The sequence below is a fragment of the Lupinus angustifolius genome, unplaced genomic scaffold, assembly GCF_001865875.1.
Source record: "Lupinus angustifolius cultivar Tanjil unplaced genomic scaffold, LupAngTanjil_v1.0 Scaffold_32_58, whole genome shotgun sequence".
NCBI lineage: Eukaryota > Viridiplantae > Streptophyta > Magnoliopsida > Fabales > Fabaceae > Lupinus > Lupinus angustifolius.
In genome coordinates, this window is record NW_017720703.1 from 43,516 (window position 1) to 67,791 (window position 24,276).

Below are 24,276 nucleotides of genomic sequence, written 5' to 3' on the forward strand. Positions count from 1 at the left end.
CTTGTAAGCTTGTCCTGCCCATATTTATGGCGGACAAATTATGATATTTTACGCCTTATTTAAAAAAAACATGTCTATGTCTATCCTAATTTAGACAAGTAAAACATGGAGATAAAAGAACACTGTCACATAAAATATGTGTCACTATTAGTAGTTGATTGAAAAATATATAAGTTAAAAATTTAATGATTAATTCTTGTTCTGATCAATCACAAATCATAACATATAGAATGATATAATGTTTCGGAACAACAAATATCCAGCTAAATACCATGATTGTTAATACTAGGAACATTTTAATAATATAGTACTCTAGTTTTGTCTTCAAAAAACTAAAACCTTAACATAGAAAAATTCCAGCGGTAGGGAAGTGGGTTTTTACCTTATTCCACAGTCCAGACCCAATTGAATCCAACTTTTGGCGCTGACACAGCAAAAGTGGTGTGACCCTTTTGTTTGGCATTGTCGACAATGGGAGAAGAAGAAGAGGAGCTTCAATCCAATTCCAATGAGCACTTTTTCCCTTCACTTGCATTAGATGTTCCTCCTCATAGAACCTACCACTTCCACCGCCAATTCACCAATCCCTCCAACCCTAACAATTTCCTCAAAGCCGTTAAATGGTACCACGCACTCACTTTTTCATTTTTCTCACACTCTTATTCTCATTCTCACTCTCTCTCCCTCTCTTTTTTTAGGTCACCTGATGGTTCCTGCTTCCTTACTACATCCGATGATAACACTCTCCGTCTCTTTTCACTGTAAATCTTTTTCTTTCAACTTATATTGTAATATAACTTTGTTATTTAATTACTTCATATTGTTTACTTTGCTTTTGAATTTGACAGACCTGGTAGTGAGAGTGATGTTCCTGTAGATGTTTCAGATGATGGTAAGTTCACTGCTCGCATCTATTATATTTACTTCATGATTTTGGACTTTGAAATGGTAAACATACTAATGACTGCAGCTATGTTTTGTTGTACCAATGTCGGCTAGTTTTAGTGGTTAGAGCTTAGTTTCTCCCGAGGTTTTAAATTCTGCTTGTGGCTGGGGAGTCGGGCACTCCTAAAACCATAAGGTTTGCTGATTATTCTGGGGGAATCTGGCCAATGCGGCGGTGTGGTAGCTGTCTACTCAAAAACCATAATGTTGCAGTCTCAATTGTAGTCGGGGATCAGTTTTAAAACCTTATAAACCTTAGGGTTTGTTTGGGAGTTTGTTTTTGGAGAGAAAGGAAAATGGGAGACAATTTTTTTTTTCAATTTTAAATTAAAAGAGTTTTACAATATTTTTAAAAGTAAAGTGATAGAATGTCATGAAATATACCTTATCATTCCTTATTTATTTATGAAAATATTATATAACTTTAATTTAAAAGTGAAACATATGTCTTCCTTTTAATTTCTTTCTAAAACCCTCCAAAAATCAACTCCTAAACACATCCTGTAGCAAAATCTCGGGTTCGAGTTTGTGAATGGAAAGAATAGGCGGTGGGAGAAAATTACCCCTTAATGGTCTTCCTATCTGGACTATGATCAATTAGAGTCCAATGTGACTTCCAAATGCTGAGTGTCTCTGGCAAAATAATAATGATGATCTATTCTATTATCAGCAAGTGAATATGTTTTGCTTGCAACTGCAAATTCGAAGTTGCAATTTCACTGTTTTGGTTGTTGGCTGCAGATTCATATGCTGCTAATCTAGTCATGAATGAAGGAGAATCTATACATGATTTCTGTTGGTATCCTTACATGTCTGCCTCAGGTTCTCATGCTACATTTACTTTTTTCTTTTATATAGACTAAATATTTTCTCCTGTTCTTCAAATATATACTTTGGTAATTGATAATAATGGTTGTTTGTTTGTCTGTCTGTGTTTATAAATATTTGACATGATAGTTTGATCACATTTCAGATCCAGTGACCAATGTCTTTGCCACTACTACTCGTGACCATCCAATACATCTATGGGATGCTACATCAGGCGAGGTACTTTTGTTATTACTGATAAGTTGTTTCGTAACATGGATTTCAGTTTTGTAGCACATGGCACTTTAATTTTACTCCCTTGTGCTAACGTTATTGGCAGCTTTGAATACATTGTGGTTTCTGTACTACTATTGTAGTTTATGACCATTGCTTTTAATGAAACTTGTAGCTACGTTGCACATATCGAGCATATGACGCTATGGATGAAATTACTGCTGCCTTTTCTGTTGCTTTTAATCCTGCTGGGACTAAGTAAGCAACATGTTTCTTTTCAAGGACTATTATTATTGGCATTTTCTAGTTACAGAGTGAAGTGTTTCTGTGATAAACATGAATTTCATACTCATGGGTCATGGTTTTTCTCCCCTCTATCTTTCAGAAACTTTCTTTCGGGGCATTTAAGCACACTATCTCTTAGGTTATTATGTTCATAATGGTTTTTTGGAAAAATAAGTATAAATTCAGTTAACTTACAATATTAAATTTTGGATGACGTTTCATTATTTCTAAGCATCATCTGATCTTTCCTTATTTTGAATGTGGTATATTTTTTAGTTTGCTATCTGATTGGATTGATAAAGAATGTGCTGACTTGATTTGCAAAAGCTTTTAATAGATGATGAAGAACCTAACCTTTTTTTTGTGTTGTAGGATATTTGCTGGATACAATAAATGTATTCGGATGTTTGATTTACATCGCCCTGGTAGAGATTTTGAATTGTATTCAACTGTAAAAGATAAAAAAGAAGGCCAAACTGGTAAGTTTTCTAACCGGGGTTACTAAATAGAGGTTTTTTGTTGGTTAATAGTGGTTCTAAATCAATATGTTTGAGAAAGGGCTTTTACACAAATGGATGAATATGATTCAGTTTATATTAATGCAGGTGTTATATCTTCAATAGCTTTTTCTCCAACTCATAATGGAATGCTAGCTCTGGGTTCTTACAGCCAAACAACTGCTATTTATAGGGAAGATAACATGGAGCTCTTGTATGTTTTGCATGGACAAGAAGGCGGGGTTACACATGTAAGTCAGCATTACATTTACTGGTAAATAGTTTATTCTCATTCTAATATGAATAGAAGAGCCTAAACTTCTCCTCCTTTAGGTCCAATTCTCCAGAGACGGAAATTATTTATATACAGGAGGCCGCAAGGTAACATTTGCTTATTTCCTCCCTCTAACATGATTATGGCAGCTCTATTGATCATATTCTTGTTACAGCTGTTACTTTAAGTTCAAGCATAATATTAATATCTCTGATGTAGTTTTCTTTCTTCACGGTTGTATGTAAATGTTGCTTGCATTATGATAATGATATTAGCAAATTTCTAACATTAATATTTCTTGTAGGATCCTTATATAATGTGCTGGGATTTGCGTAACACTGTTGATTGCATCTACAAGTACTGTTCTCTCATTTCATTTGACTGTGATTTATCACTTTATCTATGAATATTTCATGTGAAATCAAGAAAAAATTATCCAATGAATGGAACAGAAGCAAAGTTATGATTCAAGAGAACAGCGAAAGTGCAACATAATCTAAAGTACAGCCTGGAAAGAAAATAAAGGACTGGAATTCCTGATTGAATTTGTCATAAGTGTATTAAATTTTGACATTCAGATGGAGCACATAATATGCATGTCAAAAGAGTTCAAATACTTTGGGTTACTGCTACCAAGTAGAACACATAAAATCCAAAGCCAATTTGCCACTACTTGCTAACTGCTGATACATGCACTAAAGTCATTACCTGCTTTTGTGAATTGTTAGGTTGCTGTTTGCTATTATATGGGTTCAACCTTCATGCAATAAGATTGACATTCATATGAAACCTTGGTTGACCAACTCCAACTACATTGTTTTAGAAATTTATTTACTTTTTATTCCATGTACACACCATGTTACTAGGTTATACAGAGCATCGGAAAACACCAATCAGCGGATACTTTTTGACATTGATCCTTCTGGACAGCATCTTGGTACAGGTGGCCAGGTATTTTCTGCCTTGACGATTCATATTATCTAGCAATGATGGGTGGTTTATATATAGATTATATTTCTAAATAATTATTTTTTGGATTCAGGATGGTTTCGTGCATCTATATGATCTTCAAACTGGGCAGTGGGTGTCAGGTTTCCAGGCTGCATTAGGTACTGAAGTCTCATACTCTGAAAAAGATTCTGCTGGTTATAACTTAATTTAATCTTGGCTCTGATGTCATATTTATTTTTTAATTTGTCACCTTTATCAGATCTATTAGTTTTCTTTAGGCAAAAATGTTATTTTTGTCTGGTAAGTTAATTGTTTGTCTCACGTTGTCCTTTAACTTTTATCGCCTCACTTTGATCCCTCAAGTTTATTTATGTTTGCATTGTTAGTCCTAACAATAGCCTTTATCTTAGGCTGTTACGTTATTCCGTTAATCTGATTAAAAAATCATTTTTCTCTCTCTCCTCATGCCATGTGTTGAAATATAATATTTTAATCGGTCTAACATAATATTCTAATGGTGTTAGGTTATGAAGCATGGATACAAATACGTGTGTCAGATACGATATGTATTCGATACGTCAATACATATTTTTTCTAAAATATAGGATACAATACGTTCAAGGATACGTGTATAAAACAATAAAAAACACATAAAATATGATAAAATTATAAGTGTAAATCAAAATATCCAAAGTAAAAAATATAATGGAAATTGTAAACCACTGTCCTCCAAAATTCCAAGTACCAAAACTAGAAAATATAGTAGAATAATTCATAAAATTGCTTATTGTCTAGCCCTAGAAACAGAAATAGTATCAATTTTATCTCCTCCTTGATGGCGATGTTATGGATCGGAGAGTCGGTATGGTGGACCAGCTATCAGAGGGTAAATGCGGTATGACGGTATGTTGTTATGAGTCTTTGTGGCCTTTAAATAAGTTAGTGTTTATTGAAAATGAATGTATCTTATCCTATTTTATTGAAAACGAATCTATATTATCCTACATTTTATTGAAAATGAATCTGATACGTGTCTTGATATTTATTTATTTTATTTTGTTTTTTTAATTTTTGGATACTCTAGGGATAGTCGGATACGTATCTTTCGCGAATCCGAGCGTATCCATGTCGGATACTCCGACACGCGAGGGTGTTCGACGAATCCGTGCTTCAGAGGCGTTAGGTAAAAGCTAACGTTGGGACCAACAATGCAAACAAAAACAAACTGATCTTTGCATTTCTTACATTCTTCCTCTGCTCTGATTTGCAGAAAATCCCCTAAAGTCCCCAGTCAATGAAGATTTTGACATGTATTTACTTTGGCTATTTTACTCTATCTAATGTCTTAACACATTAGATAGACATTAGAATTTGGGAGGAGGGGACCTGTCTTTTCCCTCCTCGAAGTTCCTTAATTGAAGATGAGTTAGTTTTAGTGAGAAATTCATTATAATGAGTAAATGATCAGCTAGTTAGCAGTGGGTGCTCCCTCTACATCCTTTTATTTTCATAACCTTAATATGCATTTTTTATTCTGTTTCTTGTGCAGACACGGTTAATGGCTTTTCGTTCCATCCATTTTTGCCCCATGCTGTGACTTCCTCAGGCCATCGAAGATTTGTCATTCCGGATGATGATGACAAGGAAGATTTGAGTTTGAATGGTAACTTCGATGATCTTGATGTGGAACTATTTTTTCTTTAGTTTGCTATTCCTTTTTTCAAATGTATTTTGGTTCACTGAATATTATATTAGTTTAACAGTTCTAAGCTAGATCTTTTTTTTTGGGGTAAATAAATTGTCTTGCTGAAGTATAGAGCTCTCACTCAGCTTGCCTCATAAAGGCACAAAGGTTTCCTTTAATCATTTAATGCTGTTGATGTTTATCTTGAAGTGTAAAACCATTTTTTTTACTTAAACTGAATGTGTTTCCTTTATCAGCTTGCCCCAGAAAGGCGAGGTTTCTTTTAATCACTTAGGGCCCTTGATGCTTGGTTTTAAGTGTGAAACCATTATTTTTAGTTAAATTTAATGTATAGAACATGGACACCATATGACCTTACACTACTTAAACAAAATTTACTTACCCCCTTATGTTTGTTATTAAATGTCTAGAGGTTAACATTCATTTCATTTAACTGAAAAGGTAACATTGTAAATTAAAACTAAACTACATTGAGGTAAACTGGTGAAGTGATAACAGAAAAACTTCCAATATTTTAAACAATATTTCATACTTCAGGGGAGTGAAGCAAAAAATTTAGAGAGGGTAGATGTATTGTGGTACTAAAATCTGTTTCACAAGTTCTAGGGGTTTTCATTGATAATTTTGATTGTGTTTATTGTAGTTAATGAGAACTGTGTCTCCGTATGGAGTTTCTGTTATAATTCTACAATGGAGAATGACGTGAAGGACGATGGCAGTCTCAATAATCAGCCTGAAAGTGGAAACTTGGACTAAAATTCTTCATGTCTTTGGCAGCCCGTTGTACCAATCAGGTAAAAACAAGTTTCTTTTGCAGCCTGCAACCAAAATGGTTCACTGTCTACTTGTTCTTTGACAAAAGAAGGGATCAGATTTTGTATATAATTTTATACAAATGTAAATTCCTAAGTACGTTTGGGGACTTTTTTCTTGTCATTCTTCTGGGAAGATACTTGTTACTGCTCTTTATCGATTAGTTGATTTTTTCGATCCTTGGCATTGGCGTGTTCTATGTTTAGATCTCAGATTTAAGGAGGTCTATGAATATTTGATACAACAAAGAATACTGGTAGAATTGGGGGGAAAATGGTGGAACATACTAAAACAGACTGCCCACTACACGAGGCCCCACCTAGTCGAGTTTGAGTAGGGTAAATGTATACAGTCTTATTCTCACGTTCGAAGAGACCCACCCGCCCTCTCTCCATGTCTACCACAAGAACACCACTTGACCCTCACCTTCCACTCTGTCCCAATTGAACACGATGTCTCCCCTATCAATTCTTCCTTCACAGTGCTGCACTCTAAAGTTCCTCTCTTTCTCAAGCCATTTTCCATCTTGAAGCTTTTGTGTTTTGCCTTAAACGGATAACGAATTTTTGGATAACAACGGATTGTTTCTTTGTCTATCAATATTGAATAGACAGATTGTTCATCTTTATCTCAATATTGAATAGACAGATTGTTCATCTTTATCTCAATATTGAATAGACAGATTGTTCATCTTTATCTCAATATTGAATGGACGAATTGTTTATCAATCTGTATAAAAGGCACTTTATCTGTTAAATATCATATGAACTCTTTATCCGTCTGTTATTATATCAAATGATGGCACCTATGGCAGGGTAGGGAAACCCTTGTGTGGAACCACCATTGTTCCTTGCTACTGCTACCTTCCCCCCCATGGGTTTGTTTGGTGGAGGTTGAAAAAGAAAGGTGAGTAATTTTTACCCAAAAAAAGAGTAATTCGAATGAGTAATTTTTATCAGAAACAGACATTTTTTAGATGTCCCGGAACAAAAAAAACTCAATTCGAAAATTTGAATTTATGGTTATATTCAAATTTAAAATTTAAATAATAATGATATAAAAATGTTTGGAATTTGAGTTAATTACTTGATTAATGAGATTAGTTTTTTTTTTTACTTTTCAAACCTGTTTTGAAATCCCCTATGGGAAATAAGGGGACTATTGTTGTCCCACGATTGTGTCATACTATATGTCAGAAGTGTGATTGGTCAAAAAAAATATTTAATAATTTTAATTTAAGTAATTTTTTTAACCAATCATAATTAATGTTACGTGAGTGAGACAACAAATATATTCTGGTAAATAAGACCAATGTAAACACACACAAAAATGGAAGAGATATTCTTTAGTACTGGAGAGTCCAATGTTGAATATGATTATGACAAGCAATAAAAAAATCTTTGACAATCATAATTTTATATTATTTTTGAATAAAAAATAAATAAATAGTTTAATAAAATTTCAGTCATATGTTCTATCTCCATTACCCGAAAGGAGTTATACTCCAATAAAATAGTAAAAAGCCTCTCGGATCTGTGCCAATTTCTCTACTTGTTCCCTAGACTTCACAAATCTCCACATTATTTTTTGCAAACCCAACTGTCATTTCCGGTCCCACCACATGATAAAACCATATTGAACTCTGCATTCAAAGTACTTTTTTGTAGCCAGTTAATACCCTACTGGTCATTTAACCGATTAGAATAATGATATAATAATATAGTGATTCAATCGATGATTTATTAATTATTATTAATGTTGAAAAATCAATAAAAAATTAATATTTTCTCAATTTTATTAAAAAAATTAATTTTAAATAAAAATTGGTTGGTATGACCGGTACAGTTCAATTGAAAACCGGCCCGTATGACCATTTTTGACCAGTTTTGGCCGGTTTTAATTGGTATGATTTCATAACCGGTATAACTAATATATCATACCGGTTTATCAGTTGAACCGGCTGGCACGAACCGGTTTTTATAACATTGCTGTCATGGTATCCTTTCAACCTTTTTTTTGTTAAGGAACTAATCCTTTTGAGATGTATGGATATCCCTTTAAGGAACTAATCTTTTTGGGATGTATGGATATCCCTTTAAACACCATATTGATGCATTCCGAGTACTTGTGCCATACCCGATTTTTTTCCTAAACATTTTTTAACTTCTGTCCTGTTTTCATTTTGTTTCCAACAGCTTCTATAACTGTACCATACTAATAATACTTTTAATAACAAAAAGGCAAAAAGCATAATAACAATTGGTAATGAAAACAAAAATGTAACTGAATAATTAATAATAGAAATGAATAATTATAGTGATAGTAGTTTTTAAGAAAATGTTTCTTTAGTAATAAGTAATGAATGTATTTTTATAATAAAAATAATATCCCCTTTTCCTCAAAAATAAAAAATCTTCTAAATAATAGTTATTGCAATTATCTCCTTTGATAACAAACAATTATAAAAAAATAACAAATTAAATATATTTTTTAATAATGATTAACAGGTACAAAATAAAAGCATATAAATATTTTCTAAAAATAAAAAAGTAAATATATTGATCATCATAATAGTACCAACAAAAAATTCTTAAAAGTAATAGCAAATTGAAATAAACATATTTGTCAAAAGATAGCAACTGACCATAATATTTTAGTTAAAAAAATAAAGACATGAATATTTTCTAAATAGGAAAGGTAAAATATGAAGAGATTTTGAACCCAAATACAATCATATTAACGATAGAGGAATTGTCACAAGTATTTACATCTTTTTCTCAACTCATCTTTTAGATGGTTGTCTATGCCACTTTTGCTTCTAAATATAAAAAAACACATATCTTCTTAATTAATTTAAAATATATAAAAAATAACAACCACATCAAGTATCGAAGAAATGTCGTAAGTATTTGTTTTTTTTCCTCAATTTATTTTTTGGACGTTCACGCTATGTTGATTATGTTCACAAAATTAATTAACACACATCAACCAACAAATATTTTTTTCTACTAAGAACTAACTAGTTTTGATTTTTCTATTGCTTATACGAATACATAAGAGTAAAATCCAATCTAGTTAGACACACAAATAAATAAAAATAAAAATATTTTTCTTTTTAAAAAATGAGTATAATATTTATGTACTGATAATATACAGATTTATACATAATCAGTGCATCATTCACCATTTATTTGTATTATTTTTATTTACAAGTCAATGGTGATTAAATATGAATGATGAATGACATAGTAACAGTGTAAAATTCTCTTATACTGTGTATACATCTTTTTCTCTTAAAAAATAATAATAATATATTCTAATAATTTTAAAAGACTAGTTATCTTCAAAATGAGCATAAAAAGAATTTTTGATGTTTTAATCACAAAATAACATAGTGACAACTCCAAAAAGTTATGTAATAAAAAATCTAGCCACAACAACATCATGGAATCCATGAATATCCATTGTTAATAAATTTTTTCAGAATTTAGAAAATTGTTATGTTGGCTAGGCCATGAAAGGTTGAGTTGAGAGAAAATTTGGAATATAGAAAACACACGAGTTTAATTAGTGATATGTTTTTGAGCAAGTTTTGTCTTTATAAAGTATAAAGTATTGTAATTGTTATAAATAATTTTCCTGATTGAACTATAGTAACAAATTTATTATATACATATGTTGTTATTTATGTAATAATAGTTTATATATATTACTACAAAATATATAATAAAACCTTAAAAATTTGTTAGATATGACGTACTGGATGAATACTCACAAATAAATATGGGTATGGGACACATAGCACTACCCACATTCACCATGTTATCATCCCAAGCATAAGCATCCATGAGATGAACGCACATTCATTCACACTCCCAAAGCACTTGTAGCATATTTCACCATCGAAATAGAAATGTGCTTGTTCTTTAGATATAGAACATTTTATTCTATTATGTGCTTTATCTCTTTTTTATATTAAAATTTTAATTTTCAAGATAGAAGTGTGTACGGTAAAGAGTATGGTCTACGTATAGAACTTTTGAGGGATATATTTATGAATGTGGTAAAATGTTAGGTGAATTCTATATATTAAATGAAAGTGTGAAAGTTGTTGTGGGCTCTGGATATACAATTTTTATGGGTTTCATGAATGTGGAGTGGAAGCTTTTTCGTGGGGTTCTAAGTTTCATTAGTAACTAAATAAATTTTATTTGAATAAATTATAGTCACACTCCAAGTTTATTATTATTTATATACATACATTATACTAACTATCAATATAAGAGATAAATATAATATTTTTAACAAAAAAACATGTGATAAATATGAGTAAGTTAAAAAATATGATATATTATAAAGAGAAGTCTAAATAGTATAAGAGTCAAAGTTTTTGACTATTTTTTGTTGTTTATAAAATACATCAATGTTTATAAGGAGATATTGTTTAGATCACTCTTATACTATTTTATAATGAGCCAAAAATAATGAAGAGATATTGACTCTTATACTATTTGAATTTGTCTTCACAATATACTATATTTTGTTTAATTTAATTACATTTCTGACACTTTTTTCAATAAAAGATTATATTTATTGCTCTTGCGTGATAGTCACTCCAACATATGGGTAGACATCTGCTGTCCCACAATAGTGTACCACTTCATTTGCCACTAATTATGATTGGTCATAAAAATAATTAATTATTAAAATTTTAATTTAAATATATTTTTTCAACCAATCATAAGTTGTGGCACATAGAGTGACACTCTTTGTGGGACAGCAGATATGCTCCCTCAACATATATGATTGGTAACAAATGGATGGATTTTAATCCTACTTGTTGAATGAAAAGTCATCAATCAATTTATCTAGTTTATATTTTAAATTATTCAATTTTATACATATCATACTCATCGAATGAATTTCAATTAATTAATGCATCAATGAATTCATTTTAATTAATTGAATAGATGAATATGCAATTCATTTGATTTTTTTAATTATAATTAAATACATTTTTGAATACAATCTTCCTTTTAAAAACTATCATTTCAATAAATCATTTTTAAAATCACTTTCAACACTCATTTTTTAAAACACATTTTTTAAAAATCACAAAAAAATTAAAGTTTTTTAATAAACATTCTTCAAAAAGAAGTTTTTTACTTTTTAAAAAATCATTTTTACAATATTCTATATGTATGTGATATTTAAGGTTCTACATGTAAACAATTTAAATGATATTTATATATGTTATATATTTAAGAACAAACTTTTAATATTAATCATATCCATATGTCATATCATTCATCTCAATTAAATAAGAAATCAAAGTTAGAGTGAAAATCACTATAATAAAGTGAGAGTTGAGATAATGAATAAAATAAAAAAAGTAAAAATAGTATTTGTGATTATTTATTTTTGAATGAATTGAATATTTTCTTAATGTATATATTCATGGACATCAAATGGATGTTTCAAACCCATCATTATTAAAATTATCTATTGGGTCATATCTATTTGAATTTATTAACTTTAATGGATTGATATAACTTTCTTAGATTTGGATAAATTATGAATAATTTTTCTTACACATACATATGGTAGGACTCATATGAGAACAATACACTATTATAATAAATGAAAATATTTAATATGAACTTTTGATCTTATTTGAATGTTCAAGATTAAAAGGTACATGCATATGACTATCATGTGATTAATAACTAACTTTTAGTTCTAACCCTCCATCATTTGGTATAAGGTCTAGATTTATTATTCTCACCATTTTTATATAAGAATTGTTCTCAATTAAGTCACTTATATATATATTATTGGTGATTTGTATAAATATAAAAAGAATGAGTGTTTTGTATAATTTAACTAAAACTGAAGGAGCCTGAGTATAATTTACTCATTTTATTTTTTATTTTAGAGTCTTTTCACAAAATCAAGAAAATGTTTTGATTATTATTATTATTACTTTTTCCCTGCTTTATTGATTGCACAAATTATGAGAGCTAATGAGTGAAATGGTTATAAGAAAATAGTAAATGACAAATTAGGTAAATATTATGATAATTTTATATAAATAAACTTATTAATTACATTTTTAAACACAGTATGAAAAAATACATTGAATAATATTAAACCTTCAGTTTAAGTTAAATATTAAACCTAATTAAATGTAATAATCACATAGGTGAGGAGTGATTGATTAGAAAATTGATAATATAGTCTCAGATAATAGTTCATTGATGTAAACGAGTATCGTCTCATGTAATTACATATTTTGTATATTAAATTGTTTATTACCTTGATATTTTATATTTTTTTGTGATTGAATATATTATATATATATATATATATATATATTATCCATGTAATAATTATTTATATATATTAACTATTATAAAATATATAATTAATCTTAAAAATATTTTTGCCACTCATTGGACATTTACTATTTATAAGATACCCACAAATAGGTGTTAATGTGAGAACGAGTAGAAAGGGTTTCATTTATGAGAGTAAAACTCGTTGAGAGGAATAACTACATATCCTGAAAGTAATTAGTTCTTTACTCATGAGAACATATATTTAGTAATATAAAAAAACGTGAGTACGAGTAAGTATTTGTCGATCGTTCAAATGGAACAATATTTTATAGAGTTTCAAATCTATGCAATGATAATGTAAAGTTTTTTATACCGTCAGCGCATCGTCCACCAATTCTAATTCTACTCATTAGTATTTATGTATAATGTATTGGGTTAGAAACAAGCGAACAATCAAATAGTAAAGAGTACAGAGACAATATAATAACACAAGAGATTTGGTAACGAGGTTGAGCTAATTGTGCCTACGTCCCTGAGAGCGTTGAACGGCTACTACTATATATTATTAGAGAATTAGGATTAGTATTTAACTATTCTTCTCATTGTTACATTAGATTTACATAACATAAATAGTCTTTTATCCCAACCTATTTATATCAGTCTAAACTCATAACTTGTATTGATGTTATACAGAGATAACAAAATTACATTACTCAAAAGATGAAAATATATTATATTAATTTTGGGAAATAAAATATATTGTATTACTAAATGTGTTGTTTTTCCTGTTATTAGAATCACTCATCTAGAAGGAACAATACTTTTTTAGCATGGTCAGAAGAATGTCCAAAAATAAAAACTGAAAAATTGACTAGAGACTCCAAAAACAGGCTACTAATTATAATAACGTTGAACAATGAAAACAGAAAATTTCTATTAGCCAAATACAACTTTCTATGTGCATGGTTTTCAACAATATCCATCTATATATAAATTCACCATGTTATTTACATTGTAAGTTACATTCATAGTCATGGATACACAAAAACCATTTTCCTTTCTCCTCCCAATTCTAACCATTCTGCTTTTAGTTCTTCATGCAACTTCAGATTCATCACCCCTTCAAAATTTTCTAACTTGTCTTCCAAACCATTCAAAATCCTCAAAACCTGTCCATGAAGCCATTTACACTCCAAGCAACTCTTCATTCTTATCTATCTTGCACATGCACACACATAATGGAAGGTTTTCATATTCAGAAGCACCAAAACCTCTAGCTATTGTAACTGCACTGCATGAGTCTCATGTTCAAGCCACTATTTTATGTGCCAAGAAAAATGGTATTCAAATCAGAATCAGAAGTGGTGGCCATGATAGTGAAGGACTTTCATATATTTCTGATGTGCCATTTGTTATACTTGACATGTTTCCACTTAGTTCCATTGATGTGGACATAGAAAATGAATCTGCATGGGTTGAAGCAGGTGCAACCATTGGTCAAGTTTATTATCAAATTGCAAAGAAAAGCAATGTTCATGCATTCCCTGCAGGAGTGTGTCCAACTTTGGGTGCTGGAGGACACATATCAGGTGGTGGCTATGGAAACTTGATGAGAAAATATGGCATTTCTGTGGATAATGTCATTGATGCAAAAATTGTTGATGTCAATGGTAATATCCTTGATAGAAAATCAATGGGTGCAGATCTTTTTTGGGCTATAAGAGGAGGTGGTGGTGCTAGTTTTGGTGTCATTCTTTCTTGGAAGATTAAATTGGTGTCTGTGACTCCAAAAGTGACTGTTTTCAAAGTGAAGAAAACAATAGAAGAAGGTGCAATAGATCTTGTTTACAAGTGGCAACTAATTGCAACAAAACTACCTCAAGATATATTCTTAAGAGCTGTGCATGAAGTGGTCAATGTTACACAAAAGGGTAATACTAAAAAGACAGCACAAGTTACTTTCATTGCCTTATTTTTGGGCAATACTGAGAAACTCTTAACTTTGGTAAATAAGCAATTCCCTGAACTGGGTTTGAAGCAAAGTGATTGCAGCGAAATCCCTTGGGTCAATTCCACACTTTATTGGTACAATGCTCCACTTGGAACTCCTATTGAGGCTTTACTAGATGTGCCAAAGGAGCCCTTATCATTCAGCTTCAAAACCATGTCAGATTATGTGAAAAAACCCATTCCAAAGGATGCTTTAAAATCTATATTGGATTTGTTGGTTCAATATGATGGGCATTTGAAGATGGAGTGGAATCCTTATGGTGGAAAAATGCATGAGATTTCATCATCAGAAACTCCATTCCCTCATAGAGCAGGAAACTTGTTCTTGATTGAGTATTTGACAAATTGGGGTGAAGTTGGAGTGGAAGCAAAGAATCATTACTTAAACATTTCAAGGTCATTCTTTGAATTCATGACCCCATTTGTTTCAAAGACACCAAGAGAGGCATTCCTCAACTATAGGGATATTGGTATAGGTGGAAATACTCCTAGTAATGTAACAAGCATAGACATTGCTAAAAGTTATGGGAGCAAGTATTTCAATAGAAATTTTGAAAGGTTGGTTCGTGTGAAATCTAAGGTGGATCATGAAAACTTCTTCAGATATGAACAGAGTATACCACCTCTTTCCCATTAATTGGGAAATGGATGTGGAATAATTGGTGTTGATTATGAGGTGGAAACATTCTTATACAATGAATTTTTACACCAATGTAACACAATTATACATGTCAACGATCTTCTAAAAATTATGTATTGATTAATAAAGGTCTATTTTAAGGATATATTTCTTATCTTAGAATTATTTAATTGTTTGTTTTACAGAAAAATCGTGTTATACAGGTTAACATATCTTATAATTATTTCAAGTATATATGTATTATATTTAAAAGATTATCACAGAAAAGACTAATGAACTACTTGATAATTCTAGGGTTGACAATGAACCAAACCAATTCGATATTCGTTCGAAACTTGGGTCATTATTCAGTTTAAGAAACTTGATTTATGAACCAAATGAGTCGAACTTAAGCTCATTAAATAAATGAGCCAACTTTGAGATGGATACATTTCAGCTCATTAGATTCATGAGTTGGCACAAGTATAAACTATTTTTTTATGTTGATTGTTATTATATCATGACTCATGCATTATTTTATATATAAATATAAACTTGTGCATTATTTTTAAAAATTAATTAATTATTTGAGTTGTCTAAATGAACTAATTCGAGTTGAGCCGAACTGTTAGTAAACTTTAACCGAACTAGACTCGAGCAAAAAAAGTAACTCGAGTTGAATTTCGAGATAAACAAATTCATATCAAACTGAACCAAGATGAGTTCTGATTCGGTATTTCCAGCCTTAATTCTTCCTACTAATACAATCAGCATATGACTTTAAAAGTAATGGAGCATTCCAGCAATGGTCACAAAGCATAGTCATGCATGGAAGAAAGCCCATGAGGGAGTTGAAGGTGTCAAATAGAGAAAAGACTACCTTTGAAATTGTTAAAAAAATACTGTTATGAATCTCAAAACTGGGTTATTATGAAACTCAATATGATGCTAGTCATGTTAACTTGGCCCGAGTTTTAAAGAAAATTTGAGATGGACATACAGTTTGGGCTGCTGAGACCTTTATTATGATTTTTTTTGTATAACCAAAGATATTCCTTTATTTTATGAGTAGGAAACTAACCTTTTTTCAAGGTGTATCATTCTCATCACAACAAGTGTCATTCCTAATTGAAAATTAGACATTTTAGTCTATCTAATTACCCAATGTGACCTCAACGCCTTATTATGCTCTCTATTATAAAAGCAGAAAACCAGCTCACTAATTCTATAATCAAGGGGGTTGTGAACAATTAGCAAACTCACATACACAGGCTTGCTGGTAATACCCTTGTTTTGTGGATGCACAAAAAATATTGGAAAATCTCAACACTAACAAAAACATCTGTTATGAGATGTGTTTGGTACCAAAAAAAAATATTTACATTAAAAGTTTAATTATTAATTATTTTTCTGACCAATTATAGCTCATGACACATGAAGTGACACACTGTAGGATAAAAGATATAATCCCACAAAAGAACTATTCAAGTTATTCATATTTTGAACAACTAACAGGTTGCTGAAACGTGAAATTAAGTTGTGCCGTTGTCTTTAAATTTTAAACCCCTTCAAGGATCCAGTGACAGGATTGTAATGAAGCTAAAAAATCATATATTACACAATACAGAGGAAATATAAATTTACCTTTCGGTTGTTTCCAAAAATTTTAAACAACTGAAAATATTTTGTATCATTTTACACAATACCCTACCAATCTTTTTGGAGGTTCTTATAACCAATCTGATAATTAGAATTCTAGTAAAATAGTTTGTCATGTAAAGTAGGGTTTCTAGAATAGCATAGGAACGCATAGCAAGAGAAAAACAAACGGGATTTTCCAATATATTTAACTGAATATAGCAGCAGTTAAGGCAAATTTAAGATCACTCATTTCTGGGAAAAGATCAAAATATATATAGCTAACAAAATTGGTTACAATTGAAACTTGCTTTAGAGAAGAATTGCACCGTTTTTTACTGGATAGAGCATAAGCATTGGCATGTCATCATGTAGTGAAGCCGCAGTTACATTCTTTTTCCAGATGCTGAAGGTAGCAGTTGCTTGAAATTTCAACCCGTCGTTATACTTGTGTTGGATATTAACTGTGGACCAAGATTTAAGAGACCTTTCGAGAGAGGTTCTTCATGCCAAAACCAACACACTTGAGGAAAACTGACTCTGTGTTTGGATCTGGTTTGATAATGAACTTCAAATTCAGTAAATCCCTTATGTTTCTGAGAGTTTCAACCCCATGTGGTGAAAGTTTTCCAACACGGACCTTGGAAACATCTTGAGGACATAAAGCGCAAAGAAGAAATAACAAACCCTACAAACCAGAAACATACAAGATATTAGGATATGCTTCAATTCCAGCAAATGTAGGCAATTTCATCATATGCAAAACTGCGTCAAACCATCATGTGAGAAAATAAAAATGAAAGCTGCAAACTATTTCAGAACCAAAGACAAGCATTTATACCATTGCTTACTATGTCTAATATAAGCTTTTACCATGATCCTGGTTTTTCTGTTCTATAAGGGTCTTGACTCAATTTCTATCTGTTTAACACCCCATTATCTATAATGTGAAAGATTAAAGTGGGCTGAAAGTGCTGACATACTAACCTGATGTGTTGAATCTACCACCCCAGATTGAGCTATCTCCCCTAATAAAACATTAGCAATTTCGTGACCAACATCCTCTGGAGGCGTCAGACCTTTTTTCTCATCATCTGCAAGACCAGATGTTTCTTCATCCCTAGTATGAGAAACAGTAGTGTCTGTAGAGATGAAGCAACCAGAAGTAGTCTCCGTAACCAAGGAAATTCCATATCCAGGTGAGCTGTACCAGTAAACAAAGAGGAATCATATTTTAATGAACTATGATTCACATTATTTCTACAAAATACATTTACAAAACCAAAGTTAAACATTCAATAGTATTTCCTGAAAGAGAGGAGTCATACTTTCCAGCCTGAGGACCTGATCTATGATCGGTAAAAATGTGCACATCTGAAAGTAGTGGATTGATGATTCCACGAGCAGCCCTAATCATGCTATTTTCAAACTGAGCAGACACTTTGGTTGAAAATGTAATTCCTCTAATTCTCTTAACAAATCCCTCATCAATCCAATTCACTGCCTGCGAGGAGCACATTAAATAACAAGGTAAGTTTAAACAAAAAGTTAAAAGAGTCTTAAACTTACCGTTAGACTCTGAACAACAGGGAGTGACAAAATAACTTCTCCACCACCATTTGGAGGTACTCCACGGCTTTCTATTTTAAGTTCCAGGCCTTCCGAAGGGACTCCAAAACGCTTTAATATGGGCAAAGCAGTAGACTTGAAGGTGTCCACAGATGGATCCTTAGAATCATTTGTGATCCCTTACAACAATATAACAGACAGTTCAATTTAAATCATCATGATATCTTCTAAATGGTCATTTTATTAGGGTCATTTTATTATAGATTTGAAGTTTTTATGTACTTTCTTAGTCCTTTGGTTGTAATAATAGATGGAGAAATTTCATTATAGAGAGATGTAAAACTAGGGAGTAGGAAGGAATCCTGGAGTTCTTCCACTATTCCAAAGGATTTAAAAATTGTACACAACCATCAATCCTATCACTTTAATTCAATGAAAACCTCTATTAACCAAACCATCCAAAAAACAAGCTCGGGATATATGAAACAGTAAATCTCCGGTATTCCCAAAAAGGCTGTTCACAGTAATAAGTACTAAGTAACCTAGTGTGTCCGAGTTAGATTACAATATCAAAAGGAATTACAATGAGCTCTCTTGAGCTCTGACTTAATTTCACTCAGTTACACAAAAGCATGTGTAAAGTCTCATTCTTTGATAGAGCAAGTATAAAGATAACATATATATCTAAAAAGAGAAATTGGTGTAATAACTAAAACAAGAGGGGTGTCAGTAACTCATATGTAATTAAGTCAGACTAAATGTAATTTTTTCCTGATACCGTTGATCCCTGATTAAAGTAAAACAATGAATATGGTAAATTTGTTTAACACAAACACATAGGAATGATAATTGTACCTTTGAGGGTAATGGTAAGGGGTTTCTTGGCAAACAAACCAAGAACAACGAGTGGCTCCAAAAAATAACCGATTGATCGAGTAACACCACAGTCATGTGGACGATGTTGTCTTCCACCCATAATAATTCCCGGTTTGTACTTTACCTTAGTACCTGCCCACAGAAATCATAACCAATCCTTTTATTAGTCAAGTACATTAAACTCGAACCAAACTAGGTATACAGAATAAATGAATGAATTAAAAGACTAACCAGTTTCATTGATTTCAACATGGCAATCATCAGTGACAGTCTCAAACAATCTGAGAAGCGAGATTTCATGTTTGTGAAGACCAGGCCAAGTCTCATCAGTACGTATATCCTCTATGAGAATTGGAGTTGACGACAGAGTCGCGAGAAGGAGTCGTTGCCTGAAACTCTGACTTCCCTTCAGCCTCTTGTAAGTTACCTTCCCCATCTGTCTCACACAAATAACACATTGCATAATTTAGCATTTCCTCGGGATTGTTTGCGAGTTGGTTTTTAGACGACAATAAAGGGAAAGGGAAAGTTTAATAATCATAACATACTCAAGCCTTCACGCGCATTTCTTTCTTCCAAAAACCAACTTGCAAACATTATCAATTTAATCAATTAATATTTAAAAAGTGGGCGTATTGGAGAAGCTAGATGAACAAATACCTGATTGTACCTTCTGCTCAAATTAAGCTGATGTGAGAGAGAACAGAGAAATTTGGAGGAGAGGGGTTACAAACACTAACGTCTATTTCAGCCTCAACGTCCAAGTATTGTTGGCTTGTTGCACCAAGCTCAATTTTGATATTATTACTACAAACCCTAATCTCAATTGGGCCATTTCCTTCACCCTTCTTGGGCTGATCTTTTCTTAATTTCTATTGGGTTTTCATTTTTACCCCACACTCGAATTACACACCCATTGATTTTGTTAAATTCCCAAAATATCTTATATATTCATGGATGACCCAGGTCTTTGTGTACTTAGAAGTTTCTTCATAAATGGCCTAGGTCAAATACGTAAATTTGTTGGTATGACTATATGTATGACGAAGCACGTCTTCTGTCTCATATTTTCTGTCATCTCATGAATTATGATTGATTAAAAATATATATTTAAGTTAAAATTTTAATTATTAAATATTTTCTGATCAATCACATCTTATGATATATGAAATGACACAATATTAGAGGACATAAGATGTGGTTTCATGGGAAAATTAAAAAGTGATTTTTTTCTTTCTATTTTTTGTTGTTTTGGTTTTCAACGTATTTGAGGAATCTATCAACATCATCTTATGTATGGAGTAGTGAAAAGGCTGATGATGAGTGAGAGGGGAAAAGTGTAAGTGAGTATGGAAATGGTTGAGTGAGAGGGAAATGAGTTGGAGGTGAGAGGTTTGAGTGGAAATGGTGTTTTCAGGAACCAAAATATATTGTCCTAAAACTTGTTGCATACAATATAATATTTTCGTCTTATTAGTCAACAAAATAAAACTTAAATTAATACACACTAACTTAATATTTTCTTTTATAAATGAGAAGGGAGTACATGAGGTCATATACATTTTCACACAATAAATATACTGCCGTTTAGAAATACAAGTGAGAAGTGTGCTATGATGTGATAATAAAAAGTGGAGGATGAAGTATGAAATGCCTGGAGAAAAAATCAATGGAACAAAATTTGTAGAAGTTTTATATAATTTTAGTCAATTATCTATCATTTATTTTTATTATTATTGACTTTTTAAAAAGTATGATAAAAATGAATAGTAAATGATATATTTACTATATATAAATCTTTATATTATGTAAAATTAATATAATATTTTTTACAAGATCGATATAACATTTATTATTGATTTATATTACTTTTATTTGAGAATTAATAATAGTTAACTGAAAATATAAAAAACGCTTACTCAGCATATAATATTAAATCATATATATTAATGTAATCTTTTGACGTCCTATATCATTGTTAGACTAACAATAAAATTAAATGGGGATGGCCTAACCTAACTTTCCAAGATAGACGTCATTTAACTTAGGAACTACCTCAAGGGTATTAAATATCTTCCCGGAAATGACTACATCCGGAAAGTTCGACTTGCCAAAAGGCAAATTCACTACAATTAGGACTAATTACTTTTGGATATTAAAGAAAAATAGTTTGTCACATTACTATAGAATAATTAAAAAAGAGTGAAATTATAGTGATATTACAAAAATAATAATAATTATGCTTAAAATAAATTGCACTCATACCCCTAAGTTTAATTGAATTTACATGAGTCATTCTTCTATTTTTTACACCTATAAAACTCCCTTAATTTTTATACATATATTACATTGACTACCCCTATATGATAAATAAGTGTCATTTTGAACAAACATGGTGATAATTGTAATTAAATTAAGCAAAATATGGTATAGTATGGAAACAAGTACAAATAGTACATTACTCAATACATTTTCATTATTTTTTGTTCGTTATAACATAGTATAATAATGATTTAAACAATATCTCTTTATAATATTGATGTATTTTGTAATGAACCAAAAATAATGAAAATATATTGACTCATATAGTATTTGGACTTGTTTAACTTAACTACACTTATTATCATTCTTTATTTAAAATGTCACATTCATTTCTCATGTAGAGGTAATGAATTGTGTAATTTTATTAAAACTCAAGAATATTAGTGTAATTTAATTTTATTCTTCTCATCTCTTCCATATGAAATATTGTACTCACTTTCCTAAAGGATAAAAATGTAAATACATTGATATTCTAATCATGGGTATAAATTAATAATGAATTGTATTCATATTAAACATTATAAGTGGTTTGTATATTTTATCAAAATTCATAATATATTATTATAAGTTACTCTTAAAAAATATCTGTAAGGAATTAGGTAAGTATTATGTGGCATACTATTTTTTTCTGGGTACATTCAAAAGAAAAACGACAAACTAATATGCGGTACATGAATGCAACTCAAGGATACTAAGGCCTTATTTAGGAATTAGGGGAAAAAGGGAAGAAGAGAGATCCAATAGTTGGGAAGGAGGAAGGGAATGAGATGAATCAAAAGGTTAGGAAGGGGAGAAAATGAATGGAAAAGAAAGAAAATTCTGCGCTTATTTATTTGAGAGTATAAAAGTTAAAAGAGAGGGGATAAACTAATGGTGATATAATAATATTTTTTTATTTTTCCTTTAAAAATGTAATTAACAATGATAAACGGAAAACAATGTATAATTATATAATATTACTAAAAATATTTAACTATTTTGATATTTTATCTCCAAAAAAACTCGAGTTAGTCAGACTTTAAAAATAGATGCATTGAGGATTTTGAAGGGTTTGAGATGCCCTCTATAACCTTATCCTCTCCTTCATTCAATTACCAAACAATGATAATGTTTTCTAAAGTCATCTATTTCATTCTATTAACCTCTAAAATCTCACTCTGAAAAGCCTAAGAAATATTGAGTGATTGGGTTCGATTGTCGATAGAAAAGTACCGATTTGAGCCTAAATGCTGCAAAATCCTGTTTTAAAAACAACAATTTTTAAACAAAAAATCAACCTGATAAAATTGAAGGCAAGTTGTTGGTGCACGTAAAAGACATGTGAGAAAAGTTGAGGATGCTGGGAGAACAGACCGTCTTGTTCTTGCATCTAGATCCAACAACTAAGCATTCTTCTAAAAAATCATCATAAAAATTCGAGTCAATTTAATACACAAAATATACGGGATCAGCAGCCAAGTTCCCATAAAATAGTTGTCACTAATCCTTCTTATTATTTAATTCCTAATTCGTCGGTCGTAACTCGTGACTATTCTCCAATTTTATAGCACCGGCCACCTAATCTTACTTTTCTTCTTTCTTATTACCTTCTCGGATTTTATTTACGTTTTTTTAGTACTATTTTCTCACATTTTTTTTATTATGGAATTAATACGAGGTTTTATGTCTATTCCCTTCCAACAAGTATCATTCCTAGACGAATCTATAATATGCACTTAAACACATCGACTCTATAGTTTGGCTAAAAAGGTATTACTATATAAATATTTGGACGCGTATACAAAGTCATATAAAAGGTTTATTCGTGTGAATTATGAGTCAAACCATGACAGCCAGCACCTCAAAGCTTAAAACAAACGCAGTTGCCATGAGAAATGCTTCATGATCACATCATAATCGTTATGATGGATACATGAGAAGATTATAATCTACATGTATACAAAATAGGCATTATTAATTATAATTATCGTTTAATTTAATACGTTTTTAAACAAATTGTATATTTTACATTTTATAATTAGAAAAAAATATACATTAACACCGTACAAGAGTTATTTAAGTTCATTGATATATATTTAATTATTATTAACTTATGAATATAAATAATAAAATATATAGTTTATACATAGATGTTTATACTGACTTTATATTTTTTGTATTACCAATGATATTCTTTCACTTTTTTGGATAAGAAACTTATCATTAAAGTGATATGTTGTTGTCTTTTTCAACAAGTGTTGTTCATAAGAATTAAACTCTTCACTTTTAGTACAAAATACATAATTGTATATTAATATTACACTATTGAAATTATTGAATGATAAATAAAAATATCTAAATATAAAGTAACATGAAGGCATCATTCATCCCCATGTTGCGTAGAAATATAGGAT

The 24,276-nt window shown here is 30.8% G+C and overlaps 3 protein-coding genes across 4 annotated transcripts; 2 read left to right on the top strand and 1 right to left on the bottom strand.

Annotated features, from left to right (window-relative positions):
• Nucleotides 1-338: 338 nt before the first annotated feature.
• LOC109338630 (telomerase Cajal body protein 1) lies at nucleotides 339-6,777 on the top strand. Of its 2 annotated transcripts, XM_019575903.1 has the most exons (15): nucleotides 339-623; nucleotides 699-761; nucleotides 849-896; nucleotides 1,006-1,007; nucleotides 1,687-1,767; nucleotides 1,919-1,992; nucleotides 2,162-2,244; nucleotides 2,644-2,750; nucleotides 2,877-3,019; nucleotides 3,102-3,149; nucleotides 3,347-3,399; nucleotides 3,909-3,993; nucleotides 4,085-4,151; nucleotides 5,543-5,656; nucleotides 6,342-6,777. In XM_019575903.1, exons 1-15 carry the CDS (start codon nucleotides 472-474, stop codon nucleotides 6,452-6,454), a joined length of 1,233 nt encoding a protein of 410 aa, XP_019431448.1. In that variant the 5' UTR covers nucleotides 339-471; the 3' UTR covers nucleotides 6,455-6,777. The 2 variants fall into 2 exon arrangements, with proteins under 2 accessions (XP_019431448.1, XP_019431449.1); XM_019575904.1 differs by lacking the exon at nucleotides 1,006-1,007 and having other exon boundaries at nucleotides 849-892.
• Nucleotides 6,778-13,882: 7,105 nt separating this feature from the next.
• Nucleotides 13,883-15,635, top strand: LOC109338634 (berberine bridge enzyme-like 17). The gene has a single exon (XM_019575907.1). The coding sequence runs from the start codon at nucleotides 13,883-13,885 to the stop codon at nucleotides 15,494-15,496; it is 1,614 nt and encodes a 537-aa protein (XP_019431452.1). The 3' UTR covers nucleotides 15,497-15,635.
• Nucleotides 15,636-17,296: 1,661 nt separating this feature from the next.
• LOC109338639 (probable RNA 3'-terminal phosphate cyclase-like protein) lies at nucleotides 17,297-20,332 on the bottom strand. Its single transcript, XM_019575912.1, has 7 exons — nucleotides 20,222-20,332; nucleotides 19,793-19,997; nucleotides 19,541-19,693; nucleotides 18,686-18,864; nucleotides 18,445-18,620; nucleotides 18,104-18,320; nucleotides 17,297-17,804 (listed from the first exon to the last, which is right to left on the bottom strand). The coding sequence occupies exons 2-7, from the start codon at nucleotides 19,995-19,997 to the stop codon at nucleotides 17,595-17,597; spliced, it is 1,140 nt and encodes a 379-aa protein (XP_019431457.1). The 5' UTR covers nucleotides 20,222-20,332; the 3' UTR covers nucleotides 17,297-17,594.
• Between the last annotated feature and the right edge of the window lie 3,944 nt (nucleotides 20,333-24,276).

Excerpts from the sequence above, each read along its gene's own strand:
- LOC109338630 (XM_019575903.1), top strand. The coding sequence starts at position 472 with ATGGGAGAAGAAGAAGAGGAGCTTCAATCCAATTCCAATGAGCACTTT. Across the intron at positions 3,020-3,101 it reads AAGAAGGCGGGGTTACACAT|GTCCAATTCTCCAGAGACGG; the intron begins GTAAGTCAGCAT and ends CTCCTCCTTTAG. Across the intron at positions 4,152-5,542 it reads AGGTTTCCAGGCTGCATTAG|ACACGGTTAATGGCTTTTCG; the intron begins GTACTGAAGTCT and ends TTTCTTGTGCAG.
- LOC109338634 (XM_019575907.1), top strand. The coding sequence starts at position 13,883 with ATGGATACACAAAAACCATTTTCCTTTCTCCTCCCAATTCTAACCATT.
- LOC109338639 (XM_019575912.1), bottom strand. The coding sequence starts at position 19,997 with ATGGGGAAGGTAACTTACAAGAGGCTGAAGGGAAGTCAGAGTTTCAGG. Across the intron at positions 19,694-19,792 it reads TGTTGAAATCAATGAAACTG|GTACTAAGGTAAAGTACAAA; the intron begins GTTAGTCTTTTA and ends TTCTGTGGGCAG. Across the intron at positions 18,321-18,444 it reads TCAGGTCCTCAGGCTGGAAA|CTCACCTGGATATGGAATTT; the intron begins GTATGACTCCTC and ends TTACTGGTACAG.